The 22,270-nt window shown below is 49.5% G+C and overlaps 2 protein-coding genes across 7 annotated transcripts in view; one reads left to right on the top strand and one right to left on the bottom strand.

Moving 5' to 3' along the window:
• mlst8 (MTOR associated protein, LST8 homolog (S. cerevisiae)) overlaps positions 1–18,078 on the bottom strand; it is a 30,545-nt gene extending 12,467 nt beyond the window's left edge. Inside the window, exons 1-3 of one of the 3 annotated variants that reach the window (XM_070901391.1) lie at positions 17,985–18,078; positions 3,615–3,767; positions 885–936 (exon numbers count right to left, since the gene is read on the bottom strand). In XM_070901391.1, coding sequence (XP_070757492.1) covers positions 885–936; positions 3,615–3,743 — 181 coding nt within the window. In that variant the 5' untranslated portion in view covers positions 3,744–3,767; positions 17,985–18,078. Of the gene's footprint in view, positions 1–884; positions 937–3,614; positions 3,768–6,548; positions 6,606–7,982; positions 8,101–17,984 lie in introns of those variants that run through there. The other 2 variants (XM_070901389.1, XM_070901390.1) reach the window with 2 other exon arrangements.
• LOC139281281 (hexosaminidase D-like) overlaps positions 1–22,270 on the top strand; it is an 88,371-nt gene that overhangs the window by 9,318 nt on the left and 56,783 nt on the right. Inside the window, exon 1 of one of the 4 annotated variants that reach the window (XM_070901387.1) lies at positions 8,128–8,178. The exons of 2 other annotated variants lie outside the window; for them this stretch is intronic. Coding sequence is in view for 1 of the 2 variants with exons in the window: in XM_070901384.1 (XP_070757485.1) it covers positions 18,306–18,321 (16 nt within the window). In the remaining variant the exon portion in view is untranslated. Of the gene's footprint in view, positions 1–8,127; positions 8,179–18,237; positions 18,322–22,270 lie in introns of those variants that run through there. One more of the 4 variants, XM_070901384.1, reaches the window with a different exon arrangement.

The raw sequence follows: 22,270 nt of genomic DNA, 5'->3' as shown, positions 1-22,270 counted from the left end.
GCACGACAAGGGAGCGTAAACCACCAGAGAGACTCAACCTGTGATCCCAATAAGACTTTGAGGGGGCGGGATGGTGATGTCATGTATTCAACTATCATTGTAACCCATGTATAAGCTGACCTAAGTTGTACACCTTGAGAATACTGATCACAGGGGGCGAACTTGTGGGAGACACGCGTAACCTGGACTTTCCGGTATAAAAGGGGAAGCTCCACCCACCGTCTGCCTCTTGAGGTCTTGGTAATAAATGTAACTGGTCACAGAGTGACCTTGTCTCTAGTATGGGCCTCGTGTGCATTTATACTGTATAGTAAGGATATTGGCCTTCCTGATCACTTGCTGTACCTGCATACTAACCTTTTGTGTTTCATGCACAAGTACCCCCTGTCTACACTGTGTAACGTGGCTACGAGTCGAGTTGTGTGCTGCAAGACTGAGCAGCAACAAGGTCAAAATGAAGTCCCCGTTAGAAATAGTTGATGCAAAACTCGGCAAAAGAAGATCCATCAGGCCTTTCACTGGCTGGGCACCACTAACACCACTCACTTTCATCTTTCAGGAAAATTAAGTGTTTCAGGACACAAGTGCAAAATTCACCAGCATTGAGCAAGATTACAGATTAGAAAAAACATTCCTTCCCCCCACCATAGGGCAGAGGATAGGTGGAACTTAATGCCCTTAATGTTGGGAATGCTGTGTGCTTCACAGATCCTAATTCCACTTAAACTACACAGGAGTTGTGCGTCAAACTGCTTTTGGAGTTTCACAAGTAACGAGGAGGTCAATAACACATTTCACAGTGGTGCAGGGGTCATGACCCACAGGGCTGGCCAATAAAACGTCACGGTGGATGGGAGTGCACAGGTGCTTGCCTCTCTGCTTACCTGCTGCTGCGATCATACTGCGGTCCGGGGTGATTTCCAAGGCATTCACCTGCTGGGAACTTTGTTAAGAAAGTAGAAAGAACAAAGCAGGAATTTACAGTAATTCACAGGCCCAGATCCTAACACAAGTAACTCACTGAAAGTTTCAATGATGCTGTCCCTTCGGCCCGTGACTATAGATGGTGGAAATCGGGGACACCCCAGTGGCTCTACACAGTGCAACTGAGCACGGTGACACTGAGCATTCAGACACAGATTGATGCTTATAAGTTGGCACAGGACATGAACCTGGCCCATGACACCGAGGGGAAGGCATATGCAACATGTTGTATAGGTTTAGGTCCCTTCTCACTGTGAGGATGCGGTGGGAGGAATGCTCAAAGCAAGACAAAAAGAAACAGGAGAATGCAGAATGAAAGCGGAAATGGAATGCGCAAATCGGAAGCAAGGAAAGAGAATGCTGGAAATTCCTTATGGAGAAGAACATAAGAACATAAGAATTAGGAACAGGAGTAGGCCATCTAGCCCATCGAGCTTGCTCCGCCATTCAATAAGATCATGGCTGATCTGGCCGTGGACTCAGCTCCACTTACCCGCCCTCTCCCCGTAACCCTTAATTCCCTTATTGGTTAAAAATCTATCTCTCTGTGACTTGAATATATTCAATGAGCTAGCCTCAACTGCTTCCTTGGGCAGAGAATTCCACAGATTCACAACCCTCTGGGAGAAGAAATTCCTTCTCAACTCGGTTTTAAATTGGCTCCCCCGTATTTTGAGGCTGTGCCCCCTAGTTCTAGTCTCCCCGACCAGTGGAAACAACCTCTCTGCCTCTATCTTGTCTATCCCTTTCATTATTTTAAATGTTTCTATAAGATCACCCCTCATCCTTCTGAACTCCAACGAGTAAAGACCCAGTCTACTCAATCTATCATCATAAGGTAACCCTCTCATCTCCGGAATCAGCCTAGTGAATCGTCTCTGTACCCCCTCCAAAGCCAGTATATCCTTCCTTAAGTAAGGTGACCAAAACTGCACGCAGTACTGATCCGGCCGCAGCAGAGTTTAGATGGAAACTGTGTATCAAAACCCGTTTCTATTTCAGATTCTCAGCATTCAGTTTTTCTTTCTACCCGTTGGTGGAACATAGAATGAACTAGCTTTAATTCACTTAAAAGCAGTGTTCAGCCTCAAGATGCCTTGTATATTAAAATGCACTGGGGCTTCCTGAAATGAGTGCTGAATACCTCATATATGAAAGTACGCAACCAAGGACAGTGTCTACAGTCATTAAAAATTCAGCATCAACCAGGGCTCATTGCTCTAAAACTGTAGCCACTGCTTACTCAGCAGGGCACGAGTCACTCTGTTTAACTGCAATAAATCATTGCTTATCTTATAATTGTGTAATTGCACAGAGGTGCTGTTTATGCAACAAGGCGAAGGTCATTCACTATTTATTTAGACAGAAAATCCCATGGTGTGATGGTTAGCACTCGGAACTTCGAATCCAACTATCAGAGTTCAAATCTCAAATGTTTAGGTAACGCATTTGGGAGGGCTAACAAGGCAAGGGAATACACAATAAACTATATGATGCTGAGAAGTGTGTCGGGGGAACAGAAGAAACTTGCATTGGATGTCCACAGACCTTTGAAGGTAGGACAAGCAAATAAGGTGGTTAAGAAGGCATACAGGATACGTTCCTTTATTAACCGAGGCATGGAATACAAGAGCAAGGAGGTTATGCTTGAACTGTATAAAATACTAGTTAGGCCACAGCTACAGTACTGCGTACAGTTCTGGTCCACATTGCAGGAAAGATGTGATTCCATTAGAGTGGGTACAGAGGATTTAGGAGGATGTTGCCAGGACTGGAGAATTTTAGGTACGAGGAAAGATAGGCTGGGGTTGTTTTCTTTTGAACAGAGGCTGAGGGGAGACTTAATTGAGGTGCATAAAATTATGAGGGGCCTAGATAGAGTGGATAGGAAAGACCTACTTCCCTTAGGAGAGAGGTCAATAACCAGGAGCATAGATTTAAAGTAATTGCGAGGAGATTCAGAGGGGAATGGAGTGGAACTTTTTTCACCCAGAGGGTGGAGGAGGTCTGGAACTCACTGACTGAAAGGGTGGTGGAGAGAGAAACCCTCATCACATTTAATAAGTGCTTGGATGTGCACTTGAAGTACCATAACCTACAAGGCTACGGACCGAGAGCTGGAAATTAGAATTAGGCTGGATAGCTCTTTTGCAGCTGGTATAGAAAAAATTTGCCAAATGGCCTCCTTCTGTGCTGTAAATTTTAATTCTATGACAACCGGCCAGCTGCAGACAGGAAATCCGATTATATTTAATGTCTGCAAATTTTATTGACAGTGTTATGGAGGAGTAATTATAAAAGTACTCTAGAGATTTGAACATATAATCTGGACTGACACACAAGTGCAGTACTGAAGGAACGCTGCACTGTTGGAGGGGCTGTCTTTCAGATGGAACATTAAACCGAGGCCCTGTCTGCTCTCTCAGGTGGATGTAAAGGATCCCATGGCACTATTCGAAGAAGAGCGGGGGGGGGGGGGGGGGGGGGGGAAGGGGTTCTCCCCAGTGTCATGGCCAACATTTATCCCTCAATCAACTTCACTAAATTAACTCAATTGGTCATTCATCTCATTTGCTGTTTGTGCGATCTTGCTATGCGCAGATTGGGCCGAGGCCGAGCTGCAAGGATACGGAGTCCTGGTGCTGCACAGTCCGGGTGCAGATGCCACTGTGCGCCTGCCAAAAGCGAACTGTGTGGTCGTAGCCAGCGGTGGCCAGGATGACAGGGTCACTGCCCACAGTGCCCGGGCTTGTGTTCATGGTGTCAGCCTGGATCAGTCACACCTGCAACAAGAAAATCAACATCACTGTCAAAGCTGCAACAATCCTAGTCCTTTGCCTTAACATTGCCAACGTTTGCCAGTGTGGTCGTATAGTGCCTACAGTACTGGACTAGAATTCGAGAGGTCACACATTCAAATCATCGTAAAACTGAGCTCAATAAAATCTGGTTCTGTGTGGGCTGCCAGATTGTAGTAGAAACCCAACTGCTCTGGTAGTGGAATAATCATAACACCCAGACTCAGTCTGTCTCTCCTCCTCCCCCCACCCGCCCTGCGGCTCAGTCTGTCTCTCATGGAAACATAGAAAACATAGAAACATAGAAAATAGGTGCAGGAGTAGGTCATTCGGCTCTTTGAGCCTGCACCACCATTCAATAAGATCATGGCTGATCATTCCCTCAGTATCCTTTTCCTGCTTTCTCTCCATACTCTTTGATCCTCTTAGCCATAAGGGCCATATCTAACTCCCTCTTGAATATATCCAATGAACTGGCACCAACAACTCTCTGTGGCAAGGAATTCCACAGGTTAACAACTCTCAGTGAAGAAGTTTCTCTTCATCTCAGTCCTAAATGGCCTACCCCTTATCCTAAGATTGTGTCCCCTGGTTCTGGACTTCCCCAACATCGGGAACATTCTACCCGCATCTAACCTGTCCAGTCCCGTCAGAATCTTATATGTTTCTATGAGATCCCCTCTCATCCTTCTAAATGCCAATGTATAAAGGCCCAGTTGATCCAGTCTCTCCTCATATGTTAGTCCTGCCATCCCAGGAATCAGTCTGGAGAACCTTCACTGCACACTCTCAATAGCAAGAACGTCCTTCCTCAGATTAGGAGACTAAAACTGAACACAATATTCCAGGTGAGGCCTCACCAAGGCCCTGTACAACTGCAGTAAGACCTCCCTGCTCCTATACTCAAATCCCCTTGCTATGAAGGCCAACATACCATTTGCCTTCTTCACCGCCTGCTGTACCTGTATGCCAACCTTCAATGACTGATGAACCATGACACCCAGGTCTTGTTGCACTTCCCCTTTTCCTAACCTGCCGCCATTCAGATAATATTCTGTCTTCGTGGTTTTGCCCCAAAGTGGATAACCTCATACTTATCCACATTATACTGCATGTGTCATGCATTTGTCCACTCACCCCACAGCCTCTTAGCGTCCCCCTCACAGCTCACGCCACCACCCAGTTTAGTGTCATCTGCAAACTTGGAGATATTACACTCACTTCCTTCATCCAAATCATTAATGTATATTGTAAAGAGCTGGGGTCCCAGCACTGAGCCCTGCGGTACCCCACTAGTCACTGCCTGCCATTCTGAAAAGGACCCGCTTATATCCCGACTCTCTGCTTCCTGTCTGCCAACCAGTTCTCTATCCACGTCAGTATATTACCCCCAATACCATGTGCTTTGATTTTGCACACTAATCTCTTGTGTGGGACCTTGTCAAAAGCCTTTTGAAAGTCCAAATAAACCACATCCACTGGTTCTCCCTTGTCTACTCTACTAGTCACATCCTCAAAAAATTCCAGAAGATTTGTCAAGCATGATTTCCCTCTCATAAATCCATGCTGACTTGGACCGATCCTGTCACTGCTATTTCATCGTTAATAACTGATTCCAACATTTTCCCCACTACTGATGTCAGGCTAACCGGTCTATAATTACCCGCTTTCTCTCTCCCTCCCTTTTTAAAAAGTGGTGTTACATTAGCTACCCTCCAGTCCATAGGAACTGATCCAGAGTCGATAGATTGTTGGAAAATGATCACCAATGCATCCATTATTTCTATGGCCACTTCCTTAAGTACTCTGGGATGCAGACTTTCAGGCCCCGGGGATTTATCGGCCTTCAATCCCATCAATTTCCCGAACACAATTTCCTGCCTAATAAGGATATCCTTCAGTTCCACCTTCTCACTAGACCCTCGGTCCCCTAATACTTCCAGAAGGTTATGTGTGTCTTCCTTCCTGAAGACAGAACCAAAGTATTTGTTCAATTGGTCTGCTATTTCTTTGTTCCCCATTATAAATTTACCTGAATCTGACTGCAAGGGACCTACGTTTGTTTTCACTAATCTTTTTCTCTTCACATATCTATAGAAGCTTTTACAGTCAGTTTTTATGTTCCCGGCAAGCTGCTTCTCATACTCTTATTTTCCGTCTCTTAATTAAACCCTTTGCCCTCCTCTGCTCAATTCTAAATTTCTCCCAGTCCTCAGGTTTGCTGCTTTTTCTGGCCAATTTATATGCCTCTTCCTTGGATTTAACACTATCTTTAATTTCCCTTGTTAGCCATGTTTGAATCACCTGCCCCATTTTATTTTTTTACTCCAGACAGGGATGTACAATTGCTGAAGTTCATCCATGTGATCTTTAAATGTTTGCCATTGCCTATCCACCGTCAACCCTTTAACTATCATTCTCCAGTCTATCCTAGCCAATTCACGTCTCATACCATCGAAGTTACCTTTCCTTAAGTTCAGGACCCGAGTTTCTGAATTAACTGTGTCACTCTCCATCTTAATAAAGAATTCTACCATATTATGGTCACTCTTCCCCAAGGGGCCTCGCACAACAAGATTGTTAATTAGTCCCTTCTCATTATACATCACCCAGTCTAGGATGGCCAGCTCTCAAGTTGGTTCCTCGACATATTGGTTTAGAAAACCATCCCTAATACACTCCAGGAAATCCTCCTCCACCGCATTGCTACCAGTTTGGTTAACCCAATCAATATGTGATTAAAGTCACCCATGATAACTGCTGTACCTTTATTGTACACATCTCTTATTTTTTGTTTGATGCTGTCCCCAACCTTGATGCTGTCTCTCTCTCTCTCTCTCCCCCCGGCTCAGTCTCAGTCTCTCCCTCTCCCCCCGGCTCAGTCTCTCCCCCTCCCCCCGGCTCAGTCTCAGTCTCTCCCCCCCCGGCTCAGTCTCAGTCTCTCCCTCTCCCTCTCCCCGGCTTAGTCTCAGTCTCAGTCTCTCCCTCTCCCCGGCTCAGTCTCAGTCTCTCCCTCTCCCCCCGGCTCAGTCTCAGTCTCTCCCTCTCCCCCCGGCTCAGTCTCAGTCTCTCCCCCCCCGGCTCAGTCTCAGTCTCTCCCCCCCGGCTCAGTCTCAGTCTCTCCCTCTCCCCGGCTCAGTCTCAGTCTCTCCCTCTCCCCCCGGCTCAGTCTCAGTCTCTCCCTCTCCCCCCGGCTCAGTCTCAGTCTCTCCCCCCCGGCTCAGTCTCAGTCTCTCCCTCTCCCCGGCTCAGTCTCAGTCTCTCCCTCTCCCCCCCGGCTCAGTCTCTCCCTCTCCCCCCGGCTCAGTCTCAGTCTCGCCCCCTCCCCCCGGCTCAGTCTCTCCCTCTCCCCCCGGCTCAGTCTCAGTCTCTCCCTCCCCCCGGCTCAGTCTCAGTCTCTCCCCCCCGGCTCAGTCTCTCCCCCCCGGCTCAGTCTCAGTCTCTCCCTCTCCCTCTCCCTCTCCCCCCGGCACAGTCTCTCCCTCTCCCCCCGGCTCAGTCTCTCCCTCTCCCCCCGGCTCAGTCTCTCCAGTCTCTCCCTCTCCCCCCGGCTCAGTCTCAGTCTCTCCCTCTCCCCCCGGCTCAGTCTCAGTCTCAGTCTCTCCCCCCCGGCTCAGTCTCAGTCTCTCCCCCCCGGCTCAGTCTCAGTCTCTCCCTCTCCCCCCGGCTCAGTCTCTCCCTCTCCCCCCGGCTCAGTCTCTCCCTCTCCCCCCGGCTCAGTCTCTCCCTCTCCCCCCGGCTCAGTCTCTCCCTCTCCCCCCGGCTCAGTCTCTCCCTCTCCCCCCGGCTCAGTCTCTCCCTCTCCCCCCGGCTCAGTCTCTCCCTCTCCCCCCGGCTCAGTCTCAGTCTCTCCCTCTCCCCCGGCTCAGTCTCAGTCTCTCCCTCTCCCTCCCCCCCGGCTCAGTCTCAGTCTCTCCCCCTCCCCCCCGGCTCAGTCTCAGTCTCTCCCCCCCCCCCGGCTCAGTCTCGGTCTCTCCCTCTCCCCCCCGGCTCAGTCTCAGTCTCTCCCCCCCCCCCGGCTCAGTCTCAGTCTCTCCCTCTCCCTCCCCCCCGGCTCAGTCTCAGTCTCTCCCCCCGGCTCAGTCTCAGTCTCTCCCCCTCCCCACGGCTCAGTCTCAGTCTCTCCCTCCCCCCCCGGGCTCAGTCTGTCTCTCTCCTCTCCCCCCGAGGTTCAGGCCTGCCCCGCTCTCACGCCAGCACCTGGTGCTCGGGCCTGCGCACTGCAACAGCCGGTCGCGGCTTTCTCTGACTGTCGGGCCTGGTCCGTCTCCCGCTCTGTCCGCCGGTCCCTTCCTCTAAACCCGCCGACCTGCCGCCGCGCCCGGTCACAATCGGTCCCGGAGCAGCGAGTTCCGCCCTCTCCTCGACAGCGGCGCGCCTTGGGAATCCACAATCGGTGAGTTACTGCGGCTGGATTTTGGACTCCCAGATGTTTATTCGCCCCACTCCATAGTTGCAATTTCTGGCTATCAAAGCAACTGATCTAGATCTCCTGCCCCACTGAAAGAAAGACTTGCATTTATATAGCATCTTTCCCGACCAGCGGACGTTCCAAAGCGCTTTACAACCAAATGAAGTACTTTTTGAGGTGTAGTCACTGTTGTAATGTCGGAAACGTGGCAGCCAATTTGCGCACAGCAAGGTCCCACAAACAGCAATGTGATAATGGCCAGATCATTTGTTTTAGTGATGTTGGTTGATATTGTTTACGACCCTGGGGATAACTCCCCTGCCCTTCTTCAAAATAGTGTCATAGGATCTTTCACATCCACCTGAGAGATCAGTCAGGAACTTGGTTTTAATGTCATGAGTGGCAGAGAGCCATCACCCATGGCAATGTATGATGGTGAGACACAGCCTTATACACAATGAGTTAAGAAACAAAAATCACTAATTTTGGTTTGAAAAATCCTGAAATGTTTTAATGTCCCGTGACTCTTAGCGGTAAACTTAGAATCACATGGTTAACTTTGTTTGCCATCTGTGTCACTCTTACTAATCGTTAATGTCACTCCGAGCATTTCTCTGATGTCCCAGAGCATGGTATGGCTCTCAGTAATCAATATTATTATTTGATGCAAAAGCAAAATACTGCGGATGCTGGAATATGAAATAAAAACAGAGAATGCTGGAAATCTCAGCGGGTCAGGCAGCATCTGTGGAGAGGAAAAACAAAGTTAATCTTTCGGGTCGCCAACCCTTCATCAGAATTGCCGAATGTTCGAAAAGAGCACATTCTTAAGCACTGAAAGGGGGAGGGGAAGAAATAACAAAAGGGAAGGTCTGTGATAGGGTGGAAGACAGGAGAGATTAGGGAGACAAAAGGGATGATGGGCCAAATTGAAATGGTAATGATAGAGGTTAGAAAAAAGTTAATCTGGATAGGGTGTGAATGGCAGAGTAATGACCAGCTGCCATTAGAGACAAAGAGAAAGAAGAAAAAAACATAAGATGGAGGGGGGAGGGAAATGTAGCCAAAGATGGGCAGAGATTATGCCCTGAAATTGTTGAGCTCGATGTTGAGTCCAGAAGGCTGTAAAGAGCCTAAATGAAAGATGAAGTGCTGTTCCTTGAGCTTGCGTTGAGCTTATTTGGTGTATCAGTGCTAGTACGCTTGTCCTCGTTGTGCTCCTATGCACCTAATGTGGCACCAAATTTACCCAGCCTGGCATCCAATTCAACTGGTCCAGCATTCAGATCACACAGCCTAGCATCAAACTGCATCTTGAACTCCCCTATTACCTTTGAGTCCACTACTTGAGACTTTTGTACAGAATGGATAAATAAAGACTTGGATTTATATAGCGCCTTTCACGACCACCGGACGTCTCAAAGCGCTTTACAGCCAATGAAGTACTTTTGGAGCGTAGTCACTGTTGTAATGTGGGACAAGGATAAAAAAGGCTGGCTGGGTAAAGATGCCAGGCATACACAAGCACATAGATAATAATGTCGAGGGTGACAAAAGAGAATAAGATGAGCTTAGGAGAGACAATTAGGAAGACAAAGTGGAAATATGAAATGACACATAAGAGACTCATGACAAAGGTTAGGGCTTGTGGAGTCAGGGGAAAGGTAGCAGAATATATTGAAAGGTGGCTACAAAACAGATAAAAGAGGTTAGGAGTTAAGGGAAGTTTCTCGTACAGGCAAATAAATGGGAAGATAAATGGCAAATGAAATTCAATATAGCACAGTGTGAGGTAGTTTGTTTTGGTCGGAGGAATAAGGAGGCCATTTATTCCTTGGAAGGTAAGAAGCTAAATTGGGTAGAGGAGCAAAGAGATTTGGGAATACAGATACATAAATCACTAAAAGTAGCAACACAATTTGATAAAGCTATAAAGAGTGCAACAAAGTACTGGGATACATTTCTCGAATAAAATACAAAAGCAGGGAGGTACTGCAAGTGTGGTTTAACCTTGATTAAAGGTTAAACCACGCTTGCAGTAGTGTGTGCAGTTCTGGTCACCATACCAGAAAAAGGATATTGATGCACTGGCGAAAGTGCAGAAACTAATTTCAAGACTGTTACCAGAATTGAGAGGATGCAACTATCAGGAAAGATTGAGCAGGCTGGAACTTGTTTCTCTGAAAAAGAGAAGATGAAGAGGAGACCTAGAATCATAGAATCTTACAGCACAGAAGGAGACCACCAGCCCATCGCGCCTGTGCCGGCTCTCTGAAAGAGCTGTCCAATTTAGTCCCACACCCCAACTTTCTCCCCATAACACAGCAAATTAGTCCTCTTCAAGTACATATCCAATTCCCTTTTGAAATTTCCTGTGGAATCTGCATCCACCACTTTTTCAGGTAGTCCATTCCAGATCTTAACCCTCGGTGTGAAGATTTTTTTCGTCATTTCCCATCTAGTCCTTTTGCCAATGATTTTAAATCTCTGACCTCTGGTTACCGACCCACTTGCCAGAGGAAACAGTTTCTCCCTACTTGCTCTATCAACCCCCTCATAATTTTGAACACCTCTATTAGGTCTCCTCTTAGGAGAACAATCCCAGCTTCTCCAGCCTCCCCACTAAAACTGAAGTCCCTCATCCCTGATATAATCTGAGTAAACCTCATCTGTACCCTCTCCAAGCCCTTGACATCCTTTCTGAAGAATTGTACACAATACACCAGCTGAGGCCTAACCAATGATTTGTAAAGATTTAGCATGACTTCCTAGTTTTTGTATTCAGTGGTCCCATTTACAAAGCCAAGTATCCCATATGCTTTCTTAACCGCTTTATCAACTAGCCCTGCCACCATCAAGGTGTTGTGAATATGCACCCCCCGGTCCCTCCACTATTGCACTTCCCCTCAAAACAGTACCAATAAAATTATACTGCCTCTCCATATTGTTCCTCCCAAAGTGCTTCACTTCACACTTATCTGCATTAAATTGCATCGGCCATGTGTCTGCCCATTTCACCAGTCTGTCAATGTCCTCCTGAAGTCTCCGACTATCATGCTCACTATTTACTTTTGATTTTTCTTTGTCCTTTTATGTAACTACTTCAAATCTAATTCTTACATTACAACAGTGACTACACTTCAAAAAGTACTTTGTTGGCTGTAAAGCGGTTTGAGATGTCCTGAGGTTGTGAAAGGCACTGTATAAATACCAGTCTTTTATTTTTTCTTTCATTATATTATGATCACTATTACCCAGATGCTCTCCCACTGAAACACACTCCACTTACCCTACTTCATTCCCTAGAAATAGATCCAGCACTGCTTCCTTCCTCATTGAACTAGAAACATTATTGATTAAGAAAGTTCTCCTGCACACATTTTAGGAATTCTTCATTCTCCTCGCCTTGCACTGTCCCCCGCCCCCCCCCCCCCCAGTCTATATTAGAGTAATTGAAGTCCCTTACTATTACTGCCTTTTTTTTTACATTTCTCTGAAATTTGGCTACAAATTTGCTTCTCTATCTCCTTTTCATTATTTGGGGGTCTATATTAAACACTCAGCAATGTCACAACATCTGACAGATGTCTTTTAAAGTTATTAAGCAGTTCGATTGCATTGCCTCAAAGGTGTGGCGGAGGCAGATTCAATCGTGGCTTTCAAAAGGGAATTGGCTAAGTATCTGAAGGAAAAATATTTACAGGATTACATTGAAAAGGGCGGGGGAGTGGGACGAGCTGAAGTGCTCTTGCAGAGAGCCAGCACGGGCTCGATGGGCCGAATGGCCTCCTTCTGTGCTGTAATCATTCTATGATAGGGTGGATGTGGAGAAATTGTTACCATTTGTGGGTGAGTCCAGAACAACGGGACATAAATATCAAACTAACTATTTGTACTGCACTTTTTTGACCGACAGGCGACAAGCCACCCTCCCTGTCAAGCTCCACCCCCCCAGCCTGAATCATTCCCTCCACGCAGTGTCAAGAAGCAGGACCTGAGGCCCGAGCGCTGATTCCCTCGCTGGCTCGCTCCCTCGCTAGGCCCCGACTCGCTCCCTCGCCGGCTCGCTCCCCCCTAGGCCCCGACTCGCTCCCTCGCCGGCTCGCTCCCTCGCTAGGCCCCGACTCGCTCCCTCGCCGGCTCGCTCCCCCCTAGGCCCCGACTCGCTCCCTCGCCGGCTCGCTCCCCCCTAGGCCCCGACTCGCTCCCTCGCCGGCTCGCTCCCCCCTAGGCCCCGACTCGCTCCCTCGCCGGCTCGCTCCCTCGCTAGGCCCCAACTCGCTCCCTCGCCGGCTCGCTCCCCCCTAGGCCCCGACTCACTCAGCCCCGACTCACTCCCCCCTAGGCCCCGACTCACTCAGCCCCGACTCGCTCCCTCACTAGGCCCCGACTCACTCAGCCCCAACTCACTCCCTCACTAGGCCCCGACTCACTCAGCCCCGACTCACTCCCCCCTAGGCCCCGACTCGCTCCCTCGCTAGGCCCCAACTCGCTCCCTCGCCGGCTCGCTCCCTCGCTAGGCCCCAACTCGCTCCCTCGCCGGCTCGCTCCCCCCTAGGCCCCGACTCACTCAGCCCCGACTCACTCCCCCCTAGGCCCCGACTCACTCAGCCCCGACTCGCTCCCTCACTAGGCCCCGACTCACTCAGCCCCGACTCGCTCCCTCACTAGGCCCCGACTCGCTCCCTCGCTAGGCCTCGAATCGCTCCCTCACCGATTCGCTAGGCCCCGACTCGCTCGGCCCCGACTCGCTCCCTCCCTTGGCCCCGACTCGCTCCCTCGCCGACTCGCTCCCTCGCTAGGCCCTGACTCGCCAGGCCCCGACTCACTCCCTCGCCAGGCCCCGACTCGCTCCCTCGCTAGGCCCCGACTTGCTCCCTCGCTAAGCCCCGATATTCGCTCCCTCACCGACTCGCTCCCTCGCTAGGCCCCAACTCACTAGGCCCTGACTCGCTCCCTCGCTAGGCCCCGACTTGGTCCCTCGCTCGGCCCTGACTCGCTCCTTCGCCGACTCGCTATGCCCCGAATCACTCCCTCGCCAACTTGCTAGGCCCCGACTCACTCCCTCACTAGGCCCCAACTTGCTAGGTCCCGACTCACTCCCTCGCTAGGCCCTGACTCACTCCCTCACCGACTCGCTCCCTTGGGCGTGGACCCGAGAGCAGCCGGTGGTCCTAGGCTCGATAGCGAGAGAGGCTAGGAGGGGGGGAGAGAGAGAGAGAGAGAGATGCTGCGGGGGGGGGTGGAAGCAAGAGAGAGGCTGGTGGTTGGGGGGGAATGAGAGCGATACCGGGGGGGAAATCAGAGGGGAGAGAGGAAACTCAGGGAAGACGGATCACGTTGTTCCAACCCTCTACAAGGAACATCGTTGGAGTGGATGATATCCAGAAGTCACGACACTGTCACTATTCACTTCATACCCAATAAACCTGTTAACAATCCGTACACAAAGCCCCATCTATGGTGGTGGGGGGGAAGATGCACTTGCGCTGGGACAAGGCACTTCGGCTCGGGGAGGAATGCACTTGTGCTGGGGTGCGGGACTTTGGCTGGGGGAGGCCTGTACTGGGACTGGGATAAAGCACTTTGGCTGTGGAAGCATGTACTTGGAATGGGGTACGGGATTTTGGCCGGCCCTTGCTGTCTTCTGGGGTGCTCTGTCCTCTGTCACTTCAGGAAGTCAAAGTGGATCGAGTTACAATTTGCAAAGTCAGTGAGACCTTGGGATGGGCGGTTCCAGTGACACATTCCTGTGAAACTTCAGGGTGTGGCTTATCCTCCAAGGGGACTAATCAGAAACAAAGGGTGAAGCATTTTGCCAGTACAAATAAGCACATGCCATAAATATAGGTTTGCCACTAATTGATCAAATAAAGAATGTAGAAGGAATTTCTTTATGCTGAGATTGATGACAATGCGGAACTCACTGCCACATGGAGTGGTTGAAGTAGATAGAATTGCATTTAATGGAAGGCTTCCCTTGTCATCACCAACACCTTGTTCCTCCAGAGGGATAAATACAAGGCATCGTGGCAACACCCTCGCTCCAAACACTGGCACCTGCTCGACGATGTCATTGTCCGGGCCAGGGATCGCAAGGATGTGCTCAATATCCGCGCCATGACAGGAGCTGACAACTGCTGGACGGACCACCAGTTAATCCGATGCGTCATTGACAGCAACATAGCCCCAAAGCGGAGGGGGCAGCAGAAGCAGTGCCCCAAAAAAGTCAATGCCGGGGCACTCAAAGACCCAACTGAGAGAGCCCCATGCAGTCAGTGCCTCACAGCTAACCTGGCGTGCCTTGATGACCCTGAGACGCAGAATGCCCACAGCGCTTGGTCTGCCCTCCAGGCCTCCAGAACCAGTGCCTGCAAAGAGACGCTCGGTCACTCAACCAGTCAACCAGGAAACACCAGGACTGGTTTGATGAGAATGACCAGGAGATCCAGGAGCTAATAGATCACAAGCGCAGGGCATTTCTGAGCCTTAAACAACAACCCAACTCGGGAGCAGCAAGGCAGCATTACAGATGGTTAAGGCTGAGGTCCAACAAAAAACCCAGGACCTAAAGAATAGATGGTAGATGGAGAAACCACCGGAGATACAGCAGCTGGCCAACAACCATGATGTGCGAGGATTCCTCATCGCAGTCAAGTCCACCTACAGCCCAATCACCCAAGGCCCCACCCCACTGCTGGCCAAGAACGGGGAAACACTCATCAAGGACACCGAGGCAGTCAGGGCCCGCTGGAAGGAGCACTTCGAAGATCTCCTCAATCGAGACTTTGCCTTTGATTCGAGTGTTCTCGACTCCATCCTGCAGCATGCTACCCGCCACCACCTCAGTGAGACCCCAACACTGCACGAGGTAGAAAAAGCCAAAAGACAGCTAAAAAACAAGGTTACGGGAGCGGATGGAATCCCTGCTGAGACACTGAAGTATGGCGGAGAGGCACTACTGGCACAAAGACATGATCTCATCTCTCTCATCTGGAGGGAGGAGTACATGCCGGGAGATCTCAGAGATGCAGTAATCGTGACCATCTTTAAAAAAGGGGATAAGTCCGACTGCGGCAACTACAGAGGAATCTCCCTGTTATCAGCCACTGGGAAAGTCATCGCTAGAGTCCTCCTCAACCGTCTTCTCCCCGTGGTCGGGGAGCTCCTCCCGGAGTCGCAGTGCGGATTTCATCCCCGACAGGGCACAACAGACATGATCTTTGCAGCGCGACAGCTGCAGGAAAAATGCAGGGAGCAGCACCAGCCCTTATACATGGCCGCCTTCGACCTTACAAAGGCCTTTGACACTGTCAACCGCGAGGGTCTATGGAGTGTCCTCCTCCGTTTCGGATGCCCCCAAAAGTTTGTCAACATCCTTCGCCTGCTCCACGACGACATGCAAACCGTGATCCTTACCAACGGATCCATCACAGACCCAATCCACGTCCGGGCCGGGGTCAAACAGGGCTGAGTCATTGCCCCAACCCTCTTCTCAATCTTCCTCGCTGCCATGTTCCACCTCACAGTCAACAAGCTCCCCGCTGAAGTGGAACTAAACTCCAGAACCAGTGGGAAGCTGTTCAACCTTCGTCGTCTCCAGGCCAGGTCCAAAACCACCCCAATCTCTGTTGTCGAGCTACAGTACGCGGACGATGCCTGCGTCTGCGCGCACACAGAGGCTGAACTCCAGGACATAGTCGACGTATTTACTGAGGCATACGAAAGCATGGGCCTTACACTAAACGTCCGTAAGACAAAGGTCCTCCACCAGCCTGTCCTTGCCGCACAGCACTGCCCCCCAGTCATCAAGATCCACAGCGCGGCCCTGGACAACGTGGACCATTACCCATATCTCGGGAGCCTCTTATCAACAAGACCAGACATTGACAACGAGATTCAACACCACCTCCAGTGCAGCCTTCGGCCGCCTGAGGAAAAAAGTGTTTGAAGACCAGGCCCTCAAATCTGCCACCAAGCTCATGGTCTACAGGGCTGTAATAATACCCGCCTTCCTGTCTGGCTCAGAGACATGGACCATGTACAGTAGACACCTCAAGTCGCTGGAGAAGTACCACCAACGACTCCGCAAGATTCTACAAATCCCCTGGGAGGCAGACGCACCAACATTAGCATCCTCGATCAGGCCAACATCCCCAGCATTGAAGCACTAACCGCATTTGATCAGCTCCGCTGGGCAGGCCACATAGTTTGCATGCCAGACACAAGACTCCCAAAGCAAGCGCTCTACTTGGAACTCCTTCACGGCAAACGAGCCAAAGGTGGGCAGAGGAAACATTACAAGGGCACCCTCAAAGCCTCTCTGATAAAGTGCAACATCCCCCACTGACATCTGGGAGTCCCTGGCCAAAGACCGCCCTAATTGGGGGAAGTGCATCTGGGAGGGCGCTGAGCACCTCGAGTCTCGTCGCTGAGAGCATGCAGAAATCAAGCGCAGGCAGTGGAAGGAGTGTGCGGCAAACCAGTCCCACCCACCCCTTCCCTCAATGACTATCTGTCCCACCTGTGACAGGGACTGTGGTTCTCGTATTGAACTGTTCAGCCACCTAAGGACTTATTTTTAGAGTGGAAGCAAGTCTTCCTTGATTCCAAGGGACTGCCCATGATGATGATGATGGAGAAGGGAATAGAGAGATATGGGGGAATGGTGTGAAGAGGCCCGTGTGGAGTATAAACACCAGCATAGACAAGTTGGGCCGAATGGTCTGTTTCTATGCTGTAGATTCTATGTAATCTAGGCTGATATTTCAGTGCAGTACTGAGGAAGTGGTGCACTGTTGGATGACACATTAAACCAAGGCCCAGTCAGGTGGATATAAAAGATCCCATGGTACTTTTTTTAAGAAGAGCAGAGGTGTTCTCCTGGCTAATATTTATCCCTCGACCAACATCATAAACAAATTATCTGGTCATTTATTCCATTTCAGTCTGTCATGTAAAGTCCTTACTCTACAGCATGAAACCACACGAGGCACATTCCAGGGACAAGGCCACTCTGTGACCTTAGCTCTTTATTACAGAACTCCAGAAGTGATGACCCTGCGTGGGACCTCCCTTTATATACCTGTGTGATCAGGTAAGGAGTGTCTCCCACAATTCTTTTGGAAAAACAAAGCAGTTAAATCAAGTGCCCCCCGATCTGGGGGACACTCCAAACAATTTTCATGTGCCCTTTTTTTTGTGTTTTTTGATGATTTTTGTATTTATTTTTGATTTTTTTTTAACAAGCCATAAATTTTACAAGTGTCCCCTATACTAAAACCCGACAATTAAAACAAATTAAACTTTAAAACATATCAAATCAAATTAAAGGAGTGTCTCCCACAAGTTCGCCCCCTGTGGTCAAAGTGTGCATCTAAGTTGAGTGTATACAGTAATACGGTGGTGTTACATTGTAGTTACAAACATGACATCTCGGACCTTGCTGTGCGCAAAATGGTTCTCGTGTTCCCCTACATTACAACAGTGACTACACTATAAATGTACTTAATTGACTGTGAAGCACTTTGCTCCTACCCTCAGTACCAGTCCTGTGGGCATCAGTATTTCACCCTGATGTTATTACAGTTCAATAGACTGTTCAGCACAAATATTTAAAGGCAGAATCTAGAATTGGGTAATTTCCACAGTTTAGGTGATCACAGGATGAAAATTTCACTCACCCATTACTGTGCGACACTGAAATTAGGGGTTATTTTTTGTAATTTAGTCCATTTTATATAGGTTAAATACAGAGATTTAAAAAAATGTATGATTGTATAAATGAATACCTTCTGCACAGTGAATACTTTGCAGCCGACCTCATGGGTGCAGTCCTGCCCCTTTTAAGGCAGGTGAGCCGAATTTCGGTCCCCGGACGGGAAATGCCGGAGCTGCGGCCGCAGTGATCAGAGAAAGACCCGAAGCTGGGGGCTCCCGGGAGGGAGAGAGAGAGAGAGAGAGAGAGGGGCGGGCTGAGCAGAGCAGAGCAGGGACGGAGCGTGGAGGAGGAGGAGGGAAGAATCTTGTACCTGGCTGGCTCGGCAGTCTGTGCTTTAAGCGGGCTGCGGTAAGCGGAAAGCGATCGGTGGCGGCGGACGGGGCGAGGGGACATGCCTGGTCGCGGAGGTGAGCAGCCGGGGGCCGGGGGCTGGGGGAGAGGAGCCACACCAGCGCCGCTCAACAGTCCAGCAAAGACCCCAGTGACTCGAGCCCTTTCCCGCAGGCACCGCGGTGTCCCAACAGCCCCACCTTTGAACAGCTGTGTTTAATGCTGAATATGGCAGTGACACGTCCTGGGGACTGCTGGCCAGACTGCAAGGTGATACTGTTTTGCCTGTCACAGGGTCACTTGTCCCCTTGGACCAGGTGTACAAGCCCCGGCAGCGGCACGGTTGCCAACCCTCCAGGGTTGACCTGGACATCTCCAGGAAGTAAAGACACATCTCCAACACATCACACCCGGGAGAAATATTATAGAGGCATTAAAACAAAAACATGTTTTTTTTCCCCCTTCATTTTCTTATATTTTTATTAGTTATAAAAATATTGGAAATGGGAGAATAAAGGTGGTTTCGCCGGGCGGTTGGAAGCAGGTGGTTGTGTGATGAAATCTCTAGGAATGCCTCCATCTACAGTTGGCAACCGGAGATAGTAGTTTGCCCAGTAGCACTTGGTGGCTGCCTGGCATTGGATTTAAATATCCAGATGGCTGGCACAAGTTGCCCAGGGTAGCTCCTTCTGTTACACTGAATGTGTGCCTTATAGTCTGTAAGGAAAGTCTGAGATATGGGACCTTGCTAGGCACCTTTTTAATTGGGATTATGGCCTTTATTTACACATGCATTAATAATAATCTACAGGCCCATTTCTGCATGCATTTTACCGCAGATTTGTGTCCTAATGGGTGGGGATGGTGATTGTTGTGGAGAGGCCTTGAATATTCTTGGTGGCTAAGGGCCCAAGAATTCTTAGCTACTGGACAGTGTAACCTAGAGGCTGGGTATGAGATCAGCCTTCACTCCACTCCATTGCAGTACTGAGGGAGTGCTGCACTGTTGGAGGTGCTATCTTTCAGCTGAGACTTTAAACTGAGGCCCTGCCTGCCCTCTCTGGTGGACGTAAAATATGCCATGGCACTATTTAAAGAAGAGCATGGGACTTCTCCCCGATGCCTAGGCCAACATTTATCCCTCAACCAACAGTACCAAAAAAAAAATTAGATTATCTGGTCGTTATCTCATTGCTGTTTGTGGAAGATTGCTGTGCAGAAATTGACTGTTGCGATTCTTACGTTAAAACAGTAACCATACTTCAAGTCTGCGTCCCTAATACTTTTGAACGGATATGGCGGACAACTGGTTTAGCCATTCACCGCCAGATCTGGCTGGGCCACTTAAAGCATTGTCGGGTCCTGCTCTCGTCTGCCAAAATCGCTCACTATTCCAGAATCATTCTGGAATGTAAAGATAAACGCCGGCTTCTATTCTCCGCTGTTAACTGTCTTTTTAAACCCCTCTCCCCAGTCTCCACCCACACCTCCGACAATAAGTGTGAGGAGCTCATGGAGTTCTTTGTCCCTAAGATTGAGACCATCCATTCGGCTGCCTCTTCCTTCCCCTAGCCCACCGGGCCAAACTTCCATGAAGGATCACCCCTCCTCTCGCCCTGACCTCACATCTTTCTCCAGTTTCTCTCCAATCTCCTCTCATGACCTTTCCGAGTTCATCCTGTCCATGAGACCCGCTTCCTGCTCCTTTGACCCTAATCCGATCATCATCATCATAGGCAGTCCCTCGGAATCGAGGAAGGCTTGCTTCCACTCTAAAAATGAGTCCTTAAGTGGCTGAACAGTCCAATACGAGAACCACAGTCCCTGTCACAGGGGGGACAGATAGTCGTTGAGGGAAGGGGTGGGTGGGACAGGTTTGCCGCACGCTCTTTCCGTTGCCTGCGCTTGATTTCTGCATGCTCTCAGCGATGAAACTTGAGGTGCTCAGCGCCCTCCCGGATGCATTTCCTCCACTTAGGGCAGTCGTTGGCCAGGGACTCCCAGATGCCGGTGGGGATGTTGCATTTTATCAGGAAGGCTTTGAGGGTGTCCTTGTAATGTTTTCATCTGCCCCACCTTTGGCTCGTTTGCCGTGAAGGAGTTCCAAGTAGAGCGCTTGCTTTGGGAGTCTCGTGTCAGGCATGTGGACGATGTGGTCCGCCCAACGGAACTGGTCGAGTGTGGTCAGTGCTTCAATGCTGGGGATGTTGGCCTGGTTGAGGACTCTAACATCGGTGCGTCTATCCTCCCAATGGATTTGCAGGATCTTGCGGGGGCAGCGTTGGTGGTACTTCTCCAGTGCTTTGAGGTGTCTACTGTATATGGTCCAAATCTCTGAGCCATATAGAAGGGCGGGTATCACTACTGCCCTGTAGACCATAAGCTTGGTGACAGATTTGAGGGCCTGGTCTTTAAACACTCTCGTGATCCTGATCAACGGATCCACCACAGACCCAATCCACGTCCGGACCAGGGTCAAGCAGGGCTGTGTCATCACGCCAACGTTCTTCTCGATCCTCCTCGCTGCAATGCTCCATCTCACTCTCAACAAGCTCCCCGCTGGAGTGGAACTAAACTATAGAACCAATGGGAACCTGTTCAAACTTTGTCGCCTCCAGGCTAGATCCAAGGTCGTCCCATCCTCGGTCATTAAATTTCCTTTTTACTGGCACCGGCACATGAGGACATGTTGGCCGCAATGTGAGGAGTTGTGAGGTGTACTGCTGGCAGTTCCGAATGTGATGGGCCGGGAGGTCAATGAATGACTGTGTCAAGGCAACATTTGATTGTAATTATCTTAAAATTCCTACCTAGGTACTTCCGCAATTAACATGCATTTAAAAAAAAAATCTCCATTTAAAAAAGAACTGCATTAATCGTAGAAATTAACTGGGACTAATTGATAGCCGAGGTAGAGATGCTGGAGGTTAATGCTAAACTTTTTCTGAATGAGACACTGCAGGGCCTGGTTGAATAGATTCCTTGGGGTAGATGGAAATGCAATTTGTTTCTGATAACAGGTGGCTGATCTGCAATGCCAGGCCACAAACTGAAAATCTAACTCCCTCTTTCTATCTGATTTTGTAAACCTCGTCCTTTTTTAAAAAAAAAAATATTGATTCTTGGAATGTGAGCGCCGCTGGAAAGAGCTGCGTTTAATGCCCATCTTTGGCTGCCCTCGAGAAGATGGCAGAGGGTCAGTCGGTATGCTGTGTAACTCGTCCATAACCGCTTTGCTTGTTGTACATAACAGGGAAGAAGAATGATTCATTTGTCATGGGACTGCATGCAATGTTCCCGTTAAGCTGCGCACATGCGCAGCAGTTCGGAGGTTCTGTGCAGGCCGGTCACCACATTTAAAATGGAAAAACAGCGCACGGTGGAAATTTGATTGGGCCACGCAGCCTGTTAAAGGAGCCGTGCACCCAAAAATAAAATTAAAGGGAACATTGACTGCGTGGTTCTTTATGAAACTGTGGGGTGCGGTCGTCGTAGAAACCGTGGTAGCAACAGTGTTGGCAGCAGACCACCTCTCTCAGCTCACAACATCTCTTGTTAAATGTGCTTTCAAAGTATGATCATTGAACTCAGTACCTGTCACAGCTTCTCAGCATTTGGATCCGCCCATCACCCTGTGCCACACCCCGGCTTATCTGTACTTACTGCCGTTAAGCTGGATGCACCAGGATATGGTTTCTGAGAGAAAAAGTTGGTAGCTTGATTCTAGAGTGAGAGAGTCCCAGCTCCGGCTCGGGGCCCAGCTCCGATCCTGCGAGTCCAGCCTGTGACAATACGGCTGGGTCGGTACGTACTGACATTTTGTGTATTTTCCCTTTGATTGCAGAGATGACAAAAATAATCCATGTTGCAACACTCCGTAAAATGAAAGTTCTGTCTACTGTCATTTTATTTTGTTTGATCTTCTTTGCTCTCAAATATGAGGAAGGCTCCTATCTGTAATTGCCGTAACAATTGCAGCTGAGTGGCTTGCTAGGCTTTTTGAGAAGGCTTTCAGAGTCAGCCATA

This window comes from Pristiophorus japonicus, chromosome 15 (genome assembly GCF_044704955.1).
Source record: "Pristiophorus japonicus isolate sPriJap1 chromosome 15, sPriJap1.hap1, whole genome shotgun sequence".
In the NCBI taxonomy this organism is placed as follows: domain Eukaryota; kingdom Metazoa; phylum Chordata; class Chondrichthyes; family Pristiophoridae; genus Pristiophorus; species Pristiophorus japonicus.
This window is presented reverse-complemented; position numbering and strand designations above follow the sequence as displayed.